This window comes from Leptopilina heterotoma, unplaced genomic scaffold (genome assembly GCF_015476425.1).
Source record: "Leptopilina heterotoma isolate Lh14 unplaced genomic scaffold, ASM1547642v1 Lhet_146, whole genome shotgun sequence".
NCBI lineage: Eukaryota > Metazoa > Arthropoda > Insecta > Hymenoptera > Figitidae > Leptopilina > Leptopilina heterotoma.
Window position 1 is genome coordinate 770,078 of NW_025110864.1, and position 16,296 is coordinate 786,373.

Here is a 16,296-nt window from a genome sequence, read left to right on the forward strand (position 1 = left end):
GGTCCCCAAAATATGCGCTGTATATGGAAATATTGGTTCTCTAACTATGCTTTGTACATAAGAAGAACATACTTGTCCAACGCATACTTTGAGGTCTTGAAAGTCGTAACTTTTTTACTATGTCCAACGCTTATTTTGGGGTCAGTTCCCAAATTATGCCTTAAAACTCAGGTCCTCAAAGTATGCATTTTTCGGTTTTTTGGTTATCTATTGTTTATTTATGAATATCTATTGAAACTATTTTAAGGGAGCATTGTTGAACACCTGACAAACCTATTGACGCAGGAAAAAATGGGTGTCCCAAACTATGCGTTGTACACATATATATATATATAAACCGACAGATTAGCTCGATTGGATAAATGCCTGGCTCGGCAGACGCTTAGGACCAAGGGTACTTGGTTCGCGCCCATTAGCCTGGGATTTTTCCGGCACATGAGATAATCTGAGCGGGGGGTTTGACGTCGAAGTATAATGATGTGCACCGCCGATTATTGTCCAGTACACACCATTAGAATTCGACTGTCGATAAACCGGTTGTACTCGGAGAGGTTTTCTACAGTTTCCCTCTCCACTGGCGAGAAAACCCATTAGGAGGCATTATTCCTGAACTGCCCCAAAAATAAAAAAAAGTTCTTGGATTTCCTTTATACTTTGGAAATATGTTACCCTAGTAGGTACAAGTTACTACACCAATTTACAGGTCCAACCCCCCACCCCAATCAAAAGGGTGGGGGGTTGAAATTTCAACTTCAACTCGAACATGCATTCTTTAAACATTTGTAGTTTCTACTTAAATTATTCAATTAAAAAAAGTAAGTAGTGTTTTAGAAAGGTTTTTTTGTGTACTTTTAAAATATTTTATTTATATAATAAAAAAAAATTTTTTTTGCAAAAATTTTTTAAAATAAATAGTTTATTGCAATTTTGTGCAAGTTCGGTAGTTTTTATTTTCTTTTTAATAATCTCAAATGAAAGCTTGGGAATTCCCCTAAAAGAAGATATAAGTCTGAAAATGGGCCGAAACAATTTGCCAAAGATATAGTGTAATAAGTAAAATTTGTCCGTCCGCTCGCGCACTCCAGCGCGATGAACAGTTGGATTTTTTTTCAACTTACTATTGAAAATTGTCTAGAAACTACTAATTCTATCGGATGTTGATGTTCTTGATTTAAAATTACTAAGAGATCCATCAAAGTCGATTTTTGAATTTTTAATTGTTTATTTTTTTCTTGTTACTCAAAAATTTGACAAATTACAATATTTTTAGAAAAAATCATGTTAGTTTTTTTATTTTTCCATTACACATGATCGAAATCAATTTAAATTAGTCTAGTATGACCACCGGACAATTAATAAAGCATAATACAATTTATTTAAATTGTTGCAAACAATGTTAATTAACAAATAGATTACTTCGGACCTTCTTCATAAAAAAAATTGGTTTTTTTGCAGACAAGTTAAAATTTATGTCTAATTTAGTAAAAAACTATTTTACAGTTAAAAATTATCATTAATATTAACAATTATATAAACAATAATCAACTTCCTTTTGTATTTGTAAACATTTTCGTCATTTTTCAAACTTTAAATATTTATATCATATGTACATTCTTTCAAAAACTTAAAAAATTTATTTGCTTAAACAATTACATTTGTTATAAACAAATTTTTCATTTTTTAACAAATAATTAGCTTTTTTCATCAAACAAAATTTTTTCCTTTTTTATATTTACTATCATAAAAAAGAACTCCTTAATGAAATGGGAATACTATAAATTATTCATTTAATTTTAATAAACATTATAAGTTAACAAATATTTAACTTTGTTCTTTTTTCACAGAAAAAATATATTTATTTATATGCATTTAAATGTAAACTGTTTTAACTGAATAATGGTTTACTACATTAAAAATATAAATATTTCTTAACTTATAATGTTCGTTAGAATTAAATGAATAATTTATAGTATTCCCATTTCATTAAGGAGTTCTTTTTTATGATAGTAAATATAAAAAAAAGGAAAAAATTTTGTTTGATGAAAAAAGCTACTTATTTGTTTAAAAATGAAAAGTTTGTTTATAACAAATGTAATTGTTTTAGCTTATAATTTTTTATGTTTTTGAAATATATAAATATATATATATATATATACATATAATAATATAATGTATAATATATAATATATATAATATATATATATACCATATGATATAAATATTTAAAGTTTAAAAAATGACGAAAATGTTTACAAATACAAAAGGAAGTTGATTATTGTTTATATAATTGTTAATATTAATGATAATTTTTAACTGTAAAATAGTTTTTTACTAAATTAGACATAAATTTTAACTTGTCTGCAAAAAAACCAATTTTTTTTATGAAGAAGGTCCGAAGTAATCTATTTGTTAATTAACATTGTTTGCAACAATTTAAAGAAAGAAATTTTAAGAAAAAAATAAACAATTAAAAATTCAAAAATCGACTTTGATGGATCTCTTAGTAATTTTAAATCAAGAACATCAACATCCGATAGAATTTGTAGTTTCTAGACAATTTTCAATAGTAAGTTGAAAAAAAATCCCACTGTTCATCGCGCTGGAGTGCGCGAGCGGACGGACAAATTTTACTTATTACACTATATCTTTGGCAAATTGTTTCGGCCCATTTTCAGACTTATATCTTCTTTTAGGGGAATTCCCAAGCTTTCATTTGAGATTATTAAAAAGAAAATAAAAACTACCGAACTTGCACAAAATTGCAAAAAACTATTTATTTTAAAAAATTTTTGCAAAAAAATTTTTTTTTTTATTATATAAATAAAATATTTTAAAAGTACACAAAAAAACCTTTCTAAAACACTACTTACTTTTTTTAATTGAATAATTTAAGTAGAAACTACAAATGTTTAAAGAATGCATGTTCGAGTTGAAGTTGAAATTTCAACCCCCCACCCTTTTGATTGGGGTGGGGGGTTGGACCTGTAAATTGGTGTAGTAACTTGTACCTACTAGGGTAACATATTTCCAAAGTATAAGGGAAATCCAAGAACTTTTTTTTATTTTTGGGGCAGTTCAGGAATAATGCCTCTTAGACGGGTGGTCCAGGCAAATGCGAGTACTTCTAATTTTCAAGTCGCTCTGTAGGCGCAAATTTGAGTATATAAGTATAGTTTGTAAGAAAAATTCCACGGGGACACTTGTAACGCTAGATTAAGGCAAAAAGACGAGTGTATAAATAAATATATATATATATATTTGACTTTATATCACGCACCAAAAATTGTAAGGATGAGAAATATAATGCGGTTGCAAATAATTCGACAGATTGAAGAACAAGAAAAAGAAAAATGGAAACTATACTACTTCAAGTACCTCATTTGGAATACAATATTGCATCGGACACGCTATAATGATGGGGTAGGTCTTGTTAGTCTCACGCGGGCCTTGGTAGCAACTGGCGACACGCGATCCTTGTGTGACGACCATTAAGGTGGCTATAACATTGGCTTACGTATACGTGAACGCGAACGCGAACGTGAACGTGCTGACGTCAGAAAGTGGTGTTGCCAACTGTCTGCGCAAACCTGTCATAAACATTTTTTGATACTTTTCCTTCGTTTGAAAAAAATTTTAAAAATGATCTTCAGAACACTATGCTATAAATAATGCTTTATTTTTTCTGCATTTAAATATGAACCTACTATTATTTTTTTAATTATTAATATTAATAAATTAAGGAAGAAACTTTCAATTCCTTTTGATACAAGCGTGAGAAATTTAAATTTCTGCAATTTTAAAAATTGAAGGTTATATTGAATAAAAATTATATTCTTTTGGCCATAATAAATTATTTAAGTAACATAACCTAAAGTTTAATTAATATTTCTTATTGACAGAAAATTTCAATTTTTATTCAAATGCAAGTTTCAATAGTTTTAAATATTCAAAATTAAATTCTTCGCCTTTCCACTTATAAATTACAGCGGTTTAAAATAAGAGAAATAATTTTACAAATGTACTATTTTGTAAAGTAGAATTTTCTATTTGTCATATTATTTTTAAAAATTTCCACATCTCTCCAGCTCGTAATTCATACTTTTTTTTTATTAATAATATTTAAAAAATTGAAGTGCAACAAGAAAATTGTTCAAGATTTGTGCAAAAGGGTGTACATAAGTTTTACTTTAAAAATATTAGTGTTTATGTGTGTTGTTTTAAGTTTACTTGTAAAAAATAATTGATTAAAGAATTTTTGATACCTTTGCTTCATTTATAGTAAATTGTACAAATTATTATGTGTTTATAAACATAAAAGAGGATTTATTTTTTATTTAAAACTTATTTGATAAGTGAGGGTACATATTAAATTATTACTAAAAATATTCTTCTTCTCTAATTATAGTTTGTAATCGAAATGATTGACCGATTTCACTTTTTAGAGGTTATTATTATTATTTTAAAATATAGGTTTCCTTTCCTATATTGTTTTTATATTTTTGGATGTATTAACAACACAGGCACACAAAAAAATAAAAAAGTCAAAACCCAGAGGTCACACCCCCCTATCCCCATGTTTTTGGGGTCGCTGAAACCGAATATGACCATGAAAAATTTTTTTCATCGGCCATTTTCCCGCTACCACCCCCTTACACCTGCTCCCGGGGGTTGGAATTTCAGTTTAAAAAAAAGTGGAGTAGGGTGTCTATTCCTATGTTTTTTGGGTCGCTAAAACCAAAAAAGACTACCAAAATCAAATCCTTTCCTCCCCCGACCCCCTACAACCCCCTGCAATAATTTTTTTCAAATAAAACGAACCGATTTTTGGGAAATTGAAAATTAAATATTAATTATCAAAAATTATTGCAGGGGGTTGTAGGGGGTCAAGGGTGGAAAGGACTTGATTTTGGTATTTTTTTTGGTTTCAGCGACCCAAAAAACGTAGGTTTAGACACCGTAATCGACTTTTCATGAAAATTCTAATTTCGACCCCCCACCTTTCGGATGTTAAGGGGGTTGTAGGGGGTTAAGGGAGGGAAGAATTTGTTTTTGGTAGTCTTTTTTGGTTTTAGCGACCCAAAAAACATAGGAATAGACACCCTACTCCACTTTTTTTTAAACTGAAATATCAACCCCCGGGAGCAGGTGTAAGGGGGTGGTAGCGGGAAAATGGCCGATGAAAAAAATTTGTCATGGTCATATTCGGTTTCAGCGACCCCAAAAACATGGGGATAGGGGGGTGTGACCTCTGGGTTTTGACTTTTTTATTTTTTTGTGTGCCTGTGCAATTATTAAAATTACCTATATATAATAAATACAATTTATTTTGCTCTTTAGCTTTATTGTTTTTAATTAAAAATGTGTGTTAAATCAAATTAAATTTTTTTGACACTGATAATTCTTCTTTTTTCCGCCATTTGAATATTACAGTTTTTATTATTTGTACAAATAATTTATTTAAAACATTACTAACATCATGAATTAATAAATCTTTATATCGATAGAGCTTTTCACACAGAAATCACTCTTGTTTTTTACCCCTTTTTGTTTGTACCCGTGAAAAAATGCATAATTATATTTTGTATGATATTGATAAATTAATTGAAAATTGGTTACATGAAATGATTAACATTAACCTCTATAAAAAACATAAATTAAAAGTACAATTTTTAAAACAATAACTTTACAAATAAAGTTACGAATTACTGTAGTATTTTCCAAATGTTATCCCTTTCTTAGTTTATTGCCTCTTGACAACTTACTCACCTTCATAGTATATTTAAAAGAGGCGTATCTTGTATAAGAAATTTTCTAATTTCTTTCCTAATTTCTTTTCTAATTCTTTCTAATTTCTTATTTTCTAATTTTATTTTCTAATAAGAACTACTGAAATAAATTAGCATAAAATAAAATTAAAATCTAAGCATGTGAATTTTGAGGTTAATGGAGTAGTATTTTGTTGGAATATTTGAAAAAAGTCGAAAAAGTACCAATTTTTAAAAATAAATTGAAAATAGTCTCATTCTTTGAAAATAGTCTGAAAAAAATTGAAAAAAGTTGTTATTCACTCTATAAAAAAATTAAAATAAGTTGCAATTTATTTTAAAAATGTGGTATTTTCTTACAATGCTTGAAAATAAAAGTAGAAAAAGTCGCAATTTTGGAAAGTAATGTTTAAAAAAGTGGAAAAAATAATTTCTAAATTGACTTTTAAAAGTAAAAATTAAAGAGCAAAGAAATCCAAACTTCACAGGGAGACAGTAACTGACTTTTAAATCCAAAATTTGAAGAGCGAAAACATTTAAACTTAACAGGGAGCCAGTAATTTACTTTTAAAAGTAAAATTTGCTTTTTATTCTAAAGCTCCTTCATCTGACATAAAGTAGTCAGCTAGAACTTCTTTTTGCTGCAAAACATGAAAAGGGGCAGGTTCGACTTCTCCTTCCTGGTTGTTTTTATTTTCATTGACATTTCTACCTCTATTTCGATTCTCTTCAACATACAATCTGTCTTCCTCATTTGTAAGTAACTCCTCACTTATGAGGAAATTGTGTAGGCAAACAAGTGCTTTTACGACAGCAATGGAGTTACTCAATTTCATGTTCAAACTTTTGTTCAAAATTTGCCATTTGGCTACCCAAAGACCGAAGGTATCCTCAATGCAATTTCTTGCTCTGGATAACCTGAAATTGAAATTAATAGATTGGATTTTCATATAGGGTAAGTGCGGGTATAGTCGGACAGTACTAGTAGTCGAACACTTTCGTGTTTTTTGACAAATACATAATAATGCATTGTGATAATTGCTTTAAAAAGTATACTAGACGAATGTGTGAAGTTTATATTTTATTAAAATAGTGTTATTTTCGAAAATAATTAAACAAGAAATATTTTATTTAATGTTTTAAAAATCATGGTGTCCGACTATAGATACAACCATTTTCGAGTAGCGCGATGAGTGGCACAAAGTTTTGTTGATAATTAATCATAAATATTAAAACTTATAGGGTTTAAATATTATATTAATAACTTCTAATATGCTTTAATTCGATTTTCCAGCAGATAGCAATTAAAAAATTATCTGTTTTACTTTATAAATCCAAAATATCTGACAGATGTCCGACTATAGAAACAAGGGGAAAAAGTGTCCGACTACTAAAGCATTCGTAATTTTTTATTAAAATGTTTATATTTTATTAAATACTCAACTATTTGTAACAAATTTATATGATTTTTAATCCTGAAGAACTCATTTAATTGATAATGTGCTTATAAACACAGTAGATATTTGCTATTTCAAGAAAAAAAGCATAATTTAAGATTGTATCCTTAAGTGTCCGACTACTAGTGCATTTACCCTAGTTGCGATCAAAAAAACAGTCTTTTAATTAATTAAATTATAATCAAACTAATTTATGAATACAATAAATAATTAAAATTTAATTAAAGATATTATATGCTTTTAAATAAACGAATAAATAAAGCAAAAATTTTTCATTTGATGAGAATGAAATAAAAACAATTCAAAATTTTTACTTTTTGAATTATTTTTTTATAGTATTTTCTTTTTCATGTTTAATTCCTCTATACATTTATTCAAGTTAACGAATTTCTCATAATCAAGCAAAAAAATTTGTAAAGAGTTTGAATAAAATAGTTGGATTTATAAAATATATTCATAAGCATTAAATTGAAAATTTACAATTATGGAAACGAATATGTTTGAACAGATACTAAGATTTAGAAACTTTATATTTGTTTTAACCATCATTAATAAATTTAAATCCTATAATTTATATTTTAACTGTTAAACATTATATTTTCGCGATTGAAATAGAAGAAGTTAAATTTTTGAAAAAGATATCATAAATATGCCTAACATTTCCAGGTTTTCGAAGTTTTTCATAATAGGAGAAAAATTTCATGAAAATGTAAAGTGTTTTATGTCTTCCAGGTTTATGGCAATCCTGTTAACATAATTATTTTCTGAGTATACCTATAGTTTAAGTTCCTTTGTCTTTCAACTAATCCTCGACTTCTTGCATACGGCTTCACCAAATATCTTTTTTGTGGAAATATTTCATCTCCGATGAAGCAGTAAGGCATTTCAATGTTTGTCCCAGGCAAAGGAAAATTTGGTGGCAAATCAATTTCGTTGTTCTCTAGGGCTGTATATAAATCAGTGTTTTGCCAAGCTGAAATGTCGCTCACGGAACCTGCAGAAAGTATAAAACATTTTCATAACTTTATTTAAAAAAACATAAATTTAATTATCAACATTCGCGGTAGAGAATCACCGGTAAATAAAAACCGCGAATATATTTCAAATGATCGAATGTTTATAAATAAAATCGTATAACTCTTTTTGACATTCAGACAAACGTAGAGCATAAAATTTTAAACGGATATGTAAAATATTCTAAAACATTATTAATTGAGTTTAAATCCTGATATATAATTCAGAAAATTTCAATATCTTTCGTATTTTTCAAAATATTTAAATTTCTTACAGGAAAATTGGAATTTTTAATATTTAGATAAGAATAGAGCCTAAACATTTAAACGAACATGTAAAATATTCTAGAAAGTGATTGAATTGGTTAAAATCTCAATATATATATATTTATGGTAGAGATGTGCGAAAAGTTCGAATTCGAACTAAAAAGGTTCGAATTCAAACTATTCGAAGATTTAGAATCAACAATTTCTTATAGATAAAGATTTATTTTTGTTATTAATTGTGGTTAAATTAAAATAAATTATCAAAAAATCTTGTTTCTTTGCTATTTTTGGGTTATTTATTAAAATACATGTAGAAACTGGCTTACTATTGTAATGTGTTTAAATTACGTATTCCTATCTTCAAAATAAAAAAAATTATTAAACTTACTACAAGTGTTGAATAATTAAAGTAATTTTAAGAAATAACCCAAAAATCTCAAAGAAACATGATTTTTTGAGAATTTTTTTTAATTTAACCACAATTAATAACAAAAATAAGTCTTCATCTATAGGAAATTGTTCACGAGACCTTTAAGAAGGGAAATAAAAAAGAATTTAATATTCAATTTTTAATGAAAAACAGCAATTAACCTACAAAAAACGAGAAAAATCGAGTTCATTTTAAAAACCCTCGACAGATGATTTTCATTTTAGGCGAAAAATATTTTAATTTTACGTGTGAACTAAATTTGGTCTTCGATTTTTTAAAATTGGCAGGGATTAACTTCAACATATTTGTTTTCTATGGAATTCTTTTTAATAATAAAAAAACAATAATAACAATTATGATTAAAATAATACTACAAGTAATAATGAAAGTAACGACCTGCAAAAATAACATGAGAAAAGAAATGTTATGCAACATCTCTTGAACTTTGAAAAAATATGTATAGTTGATTTTTTTCCTTTTTTTTCTTAATATAATATGAATAAAAAATATTATTATTTCTTTACACTAAAGTCTACATGCTTCTTTTATTTTACAGGCAAGCAAGCGAAAGGTAAATGGAAATATTTGAAAGACAAGTATACACAGGCTCGCAGAAATATTACAAGTTACATGCCATCGGGATCAGCTGCCAGCAATAAAATTAATAATTTTGAGTATTTCAATGGTATGGATTTTCTTAAACCTTATATCGCTCACCGAGAGTAAGTATTGTAAAATATTTTATTTGTAGTAAATTCCTTATTGTTATTAGCATGAAATGAAAAATGTTACAAAAAGTTATATTTTCAAAGCTGAAAACTGAGGTTATAATATATTTGTGCTTTTTTGAAAAGTTTTACTTAAATACCGTCAACTGGGGCTATTTTGTGCATCCGGGAGCTATTTTGTGCACGCGAGTTTTTTAATGAAAAAAATTATTAAAATGAATTATTTTAATCTGCTATTTTGTTAAATGAAAGTTGGATTACATGAAAATAGAGAGCACTAAATGTTATTATTTAATTCTTTGGCAATTAAGAGAAAAAAATTCCTAAAAACGGAAAATTTGTTTAAATAATTTTGAAAGTTCGGAAAAATTATACCAGATCTTCTAGAGTTTTAATGTGTCTCATAAACTGTGTTAGATATTTGTTTTCAATTGTGTTGTGATGATACTTACGTAATGCGCTAACTTTTTATTCATTATTTTAAGAGAAAAGTGGAAAAAACTGAAAAACCAGGATTCCATGGGGCTATTTTGTGCACTTAAAAAAATCAAATATTTTTCATAAATATTTTATTTAGTAAGTAAAGAAGATTCTGTTTATCATTTTAATACATTTTTGTCTTACTTTTCTGTCAAAAAACTGTAAATACGTTAATTAAAATCATTAAAACGATTAAAAGCTCTACCGGTGCACAACGTAACCTCAAAAAATGAACTTTAATTAATATTTATAAGTTTTTAAAATTAGTTTTAAAACTATTTTCTCGTTTCTCTTAAAATAACTTGAAAGTCATATTAGATATTAATATGTTATCTATTTAACCTTAAAAATATTTATTTCAAGTTTTTTAAAAATATCATTCAAAACCATTAAAAAAGCTCCTATTGAAATGATGTTTTAAAGTTATTTATAAGTGTTTAAACGATCATTTTATAATTATATTAGTATATTATTATAAAATATATATTAAAAAAGAAAAAAATTTTATTTAATATCTGCGTAATATACAATTTAAAGAAAGATTGTTAATTTTTAGTAAATCCAGATTTTAGCAAAATTTTAGTGCTTTATTTTACATTTTTTGTATAATATATCTACAAAAAAAATTTTACTAGGTCATTCTTTTTTTAATTTACTCTCAAATATATACACAAAAGATTTCATGAAGCAGAAACGATTAAAAAAATTGTTTACGCAACATTATAGAAAAACAAAGTTCGATGCACAAAATAGCCCCATCCCGGGAGTTATTGTGTTCACGAATTTCAATGACTATAACTAAGACAAAAAAATTTTTTTCTTTGCAAAATTTATAGGAAACCTTCAGAAGGATGTCCACAACATATATCAAAAGTTGATTTTCTTTATTCTCTTAATTCTGAATTTAAATAAATCTTTGAATCAAAAAAAAGCTATTTGGTGCACAAAATAGCCCCGGTTGACGGTAATTAAAAGATTTTGCTATTAAACACTGTAAGATTGTGAATGATTTTAAAATTGTTCTCTTTAATGTTATATACTTTTATTAGAAATAATATATCAAACGATCGAAAGAGAGGTTAATGCAAGGTCACAATGTCAATTAAGAAAGAAGATAAATTTCATTTTAAGCCCTTTATGGTAGAAGTATGAAAACTTAATTTTTAATATTTTACAACAAATTTTTTAATAGTTTAAAATATCAAGAATTGAATCCTTTAATCTCTCACTAAAACGAATTTACAATATAGTTTTCCTTTTTTTAAATGCAAATTAATGATATTGAAGTAACTTTTGTTCTAAATGTGCGTCAGATTTTTTCTCAATACATTAAATTATACATAAAAATTCTAAACATTTTTTTTTCAACCAAGGTGTCTACTGAAAATTATGATTTAAAATTCCAGGACATTTTCAGGACATTCCAGGACAGATTTTTTTTTCCAGGACAGCAACCTTTTTATTTTCAAATATAAATTTTCCAATAATTTCAGATTCAAACTTTCAAAAAATTTAATTATTAAGTAATTTACTAATTAATTATTCTTCTTTATTTATTTCAAATGTTTATTAAAATTATTCGCGCTAGAATTCAATTATTTCCATAAATAATAACATTCTTTGTAAGAATTCAATTATTTTTATAAATAATAACATTTTTCGCAAAAATTTAATTTTTTTAAATAGTAAAATCTTTGCAAAACTTCAATTATTTTCTAAAATTTTATGAAACAATTAATTTTTTTTAATTTTTAAAATAATATATTTTGAAAAAATTCCATTATTTGATAAAATTTCCATAAATCCTTCGGAACAATTGAATCATATTTATAAATAGTAAAATTTAATCATTTTCATAAATAATTAAATTCTTCGAAATAATTTAAATTTTTATGTATAAGTAATAAAATGTTTTGCAAAAATTTGCAATACTTTTCAATAATATTTTAATAGAATTTCATGAAAGAATTTAATTTTTTTTTAATTTTTAATAAATCCTTCGAAACAGTTCAATTATATTTAGATGTTATAGTAAAATTAATCGCCAAAATTAAATTACTTTTATAAACAATAAAATCGTTTTCATAATCTTATCCATTAATTTTTATTACACGGAAAAAATTAATTTAGTACATTTTACGAAACTAATTTTGGAATAGCGGATACGGAGAGGAGTTTAGTATAAGATAAAACAGAATCAATAGTAATATATGATGACTGCGTTTCTCGAAAACTCAAAAAAAATTCTATGGAATTCACAAATGATCGGTTGGACGTTCTAATTCAAGAGTTTTGTAAAATGTTTAGCCTGAAGCGCATGCGCCACGGAAAAAAATATTCACGGAGAAAAAAACGAATAAAGCAGAAAAAAGAATTTCTTAATGTACCAATGAGCTCTCAAGACCATTTTTTCTCGTCTTCTATAGGAGATAGATGATTGGTTCGACACATGTGACTGCCCTCTACAACGCAATGGTTCGCTTGGATTGACCAGGAAGGAAGAGTAAGGAGACCGAACTCTGTGTAGAAAGCGCTTTAAAAATCTCAGAGAAATATGCACGAAAAGTGCCAGGCTCACTGCGTTCTAGTCGACCTCCAATTAAGTTGATCATGCGCATAAGCTGTGTTGTGTCTCTGTTTCTCGTAAAAATTGTGCGAGTGAGATGTAAGATCTAATGTTTACATTTAGCCGGTCTTAGTGAGATACATACATAATTATACAATACATTTCGTTTTAATAATTATTTATTTATTTTATTTAAAAAATGTCGTGTTGTCTGCCAGGATGTAAAGAAAGAAAAAGAGTCTAAAAACATTAGTCTCTTCTATCCTTCTACGGTATGTAAATATACTCTAGTTATAAACACAATTCTTCTTAACCATTTTCGCAAAATTTTTCCCTTTTTATAAATATATTATTAAATTTTATTATTTTGAAAATCTAAATAATATCACAATTGCAAATAAATAAATTTGCTTTTAAAATTAACACTTTTTAAACTATATAATATTTACCTTGACATAACCACACTTTTCATCTATGTCAACACTGAACTTTAGTTCAGTGCGCATGATCGACTTAATTGGTGATCAACTAGAACACAGTGAGTCTGGCACTTTTCGTGCATATTTCTCAGACATTTGTAGAAGCAGAGTTTGGTCTCCTTACTCTTCCTTCCTGGGATTGACTTATTTTATTCTGACACTAACTTAACGGAAATACGCATACATATAAACGAATTCTGACGCAACGCACATACAATATAACTCGCACTTGTAGATGAAAGAATTGAGTTTCTTTATATACTAACTGAGGAGATTAAAACTGCGCTTGTGAGAAATGTCAATATACTGAATATTAATTTTTAAAAAAATCATTTTTTTAAAAGTTATACAAAATATTTTATGGTTTTTAAAATAACATTTTTTGATTATAATTAGTTATAAAATCTCTATAAAATTTTTCAATTTTTAGAAAATAATTTTATTCTTAATTTTAAATTATAAATAAATTGACAAAAAATTTTCAAAATTAAATTCAAACTCAAAAAATGTTTATATTAAATTGTCTAAAATTTGAAGTAATAACAGTTAAAACTTGAGAAATTAATATATATATTGTCATCGGTAAATATTATGATAAACTATAAAATTTATTGGACTGTAAATTAAAAGAAATTAATAATAATTAAAAGTTTGGATTACAAAAGCACATAAAAAATGTTACGAATTTGGAACAATGAAATGTGAAATACGTAAAAGAAAACAATTATCCAAATGTTACCGGCAGGTAAAGCAGTTCTCTTTTTCCTTCCACATTATATCTATATACAGCAGACAAGTTAATACCGACGCGACGAGACAAGCTTCAACATATCTATTTATAACGCGACTTTTGGTACACCCCGTATAGAATTTTACGAAACTTTGTGTTCGAGAATTCACGATAGACAGCGAAGTGGAAACTCAAACCACGCGTTTTTAGATTGCACGAAATATTTTTACCATTTTCTGATAAAATGTTCACCAGAAAATACGAAACATTTCTACATTCAAGCTTGTTTTATAAATTACAACACTGGTTGCAGTTTCTCGACAATTGTTCTGCTTAAAGTAGTGAAAGTTTCTGGGTTTTTGAAAAACTTCGTCTAGGAATCTTAAATATCCGCTAGTGCGAAATTAGTTTCGTAAAATCTGCTGAACTTATTTTTTCCGTGTATACATTCAAAATTTCCATTTAAGATTATTAAAGAAACTCAATTATTAAAAAAAAATTGGATATAATACTTCAAAAATATTTAATTAGGATTTTCAAATTTTTTTAAATAATTCTTCTTGAGAATTTAATTATTTTCATAAATAATAAAATTCTTTAAAGGAATTTAAAACTTTTCAAACTTTTGCATGAATTCGATGATTTTAAATACATTCATTTGAAAATTAAAAATATTGAAAAAGAGAATTATTAAGATAGTAACACAACGATTATTAATATAAATTTTAAGGTAAACTATGGAAAATTTAAGGACAAATGTAGAAAATCCGGGACATTCGAAGACATTTTTTCTAATTACAGGACCAGTAGACAACCTGCCAACGATTATTTAAATTTAAAACTATTTATTCACAAATATTTTTCCTAAACACAAACAGTTTCTTAACAAAGTATAATTTAAAAAAGTAGCTTAATTTTTTTAGCTTAATTACGTATATATTTTCAAAGTATACACTACGAGTGTTAACTGTGAAACCGTAAATTGTTTAAAGACTTAAATAAATTCTAACTTTAAAAATATAATATCTAAAAAGAAAAACCTAATTTCTTTAAGGAGTCATTTGTTCAGAATATTATCAGTTGTATCTATTTTTTTAAGCTAAAAGTTATTTGATAGTTATTGGAAAATAGCGAATGCGCAATTTCCATCGTAGGGTATATATTTTCTAAAATGAATAAAATAATCTCTTTGTGAAAATGATGTAATCCTTTTTCGTCTGAATATGTTTAAAAATAAGTAAAGTAAATTAAGTAAATTCTATTAAGATAGGTCTGAACAATAAAAATAAAAAAATAAGTAATTACCATTTTATGCAATGATTCTTCTTTATGACTAATGTTCATATGTAACAGAACAGACAGTTCCTGTAAGCTAGTGAGAACCAAAAATAATGATAATGATGCTGTTGACACTGATACTTCTGATGACGACGACGATGGTAATGATTATGATGCAATAGAAGACGATAATGGTGATTATGATGATACAGATTTAAAAAACAGAAGCAATGTCTTATTGAATCAAGATAAAAACCACAAATTTCCAAATGCTGCTGATTATCACAATTCAGGACCAAGTATTGTTACTTACATAATTTACACACATTTAAATATTATTATAATCGACGTAGTTCAAGAGTATAACATTATTGAAAAATATATGTTTCAGTTGATGGTGACACAGTTCGGGAGAAAGAAAATGAAACTTTGATTGCTGAAACAAGAACGAAAGATTATTTAGCCATGATCAAAGACTTATGGGACCAAGTTCCCAAGCTCAAGAGGAGAAGATGCTTTGAGAATATAATGAACATCATTTACGAAAAGAAAAAAAAATAAATTTTCGGGGTAACTTTTTTCACAGTTGCTTTCAATGTTCTTATCCTGCTTTCATTCAAATTATTCCTTTAATCAAAAAATTACTCATTTAATAATTTTTGTTTACTGTAAAAGAAATTAAGGACATTTATAAATACTGAAACAAATAGTTTCTTAAATTTTATACTCTAAGATAAAAATTTCAAATATATGTAAAGCTACTAAAGTTTTAAGATTTATTAAGAAATAAATATTCTTTAAGCTTTAACACTATTGCATTACAATTTTTTTACTTACTAAAGAATTAATTTGTAAAAAGTGTTTGGTATTACTATTCAATGGGAAAAATCAGTTTTTATATTTGAATTATTACACGAAGAAGGTAAGTTAATCCTACTAACAAAAATAACAGATTTTTACGTATGACTTTTTTATTATTATTTAGTTTTATTTTTTTGTGCGTTTCAAAAAAAATTTGTTAAACAAATATTAATATTTAAAAAGAATTATTTGTTTTATTAGTTTAGGATTGTGTAAAAATAGACACTTTCTTTTATCTTTTA

General features: G+C 26.3%; 1 protein-coding gene across 1 annotated transcript; it reads left to right on the forward strand.

The window, feature by feature from the left end:
• Positions 1-9,590: 9,590 nt before the first annotated feature.
• Positions 9,591-15,873, forward strand: LOC122498312 (SAGA-associated factor 73-like). Its single transcript, XM_043605994.1, has 3 exons — positions 9,591-9,654; positions 15,269-15,492; positions 15,585-15,873. Exons 1-3 carry the CDS (start codon positions 9,620-9,622, stop codon positions 15,752-15,754), a joined length of 429 nt encoding a protein of 142 aa, XP_043461929.1. The 5' UTR covers positions 9,591-9,619; the 3' UTR covers positions 15,755-15,873.
• The last annotated feature ends 423 nt before the right edge of the window (positions 15,874-16,296 follow it).

Coding starts and splice junctions, on each gene's coding strand:
- LOC122498312 (XM_043605994.1), top strand. CDS start 9,620: ATGGATTTTCTTAAACCTTATATCGCTCACCGAGA. Junction 9,655..15,268: donor CCTTATATCGCTCACCGAGA/GTAAGTATTGTA, acceptor CATATGTAACAG/AACAGACAGTTCCTGTAAGC. Junction 15,493..15,584: donor TTATCACAATTCAGGACCAA/GTATTGTTACTT, acceptor TATATGTTTCAG/TTGATGGTGACACAGTTCGG.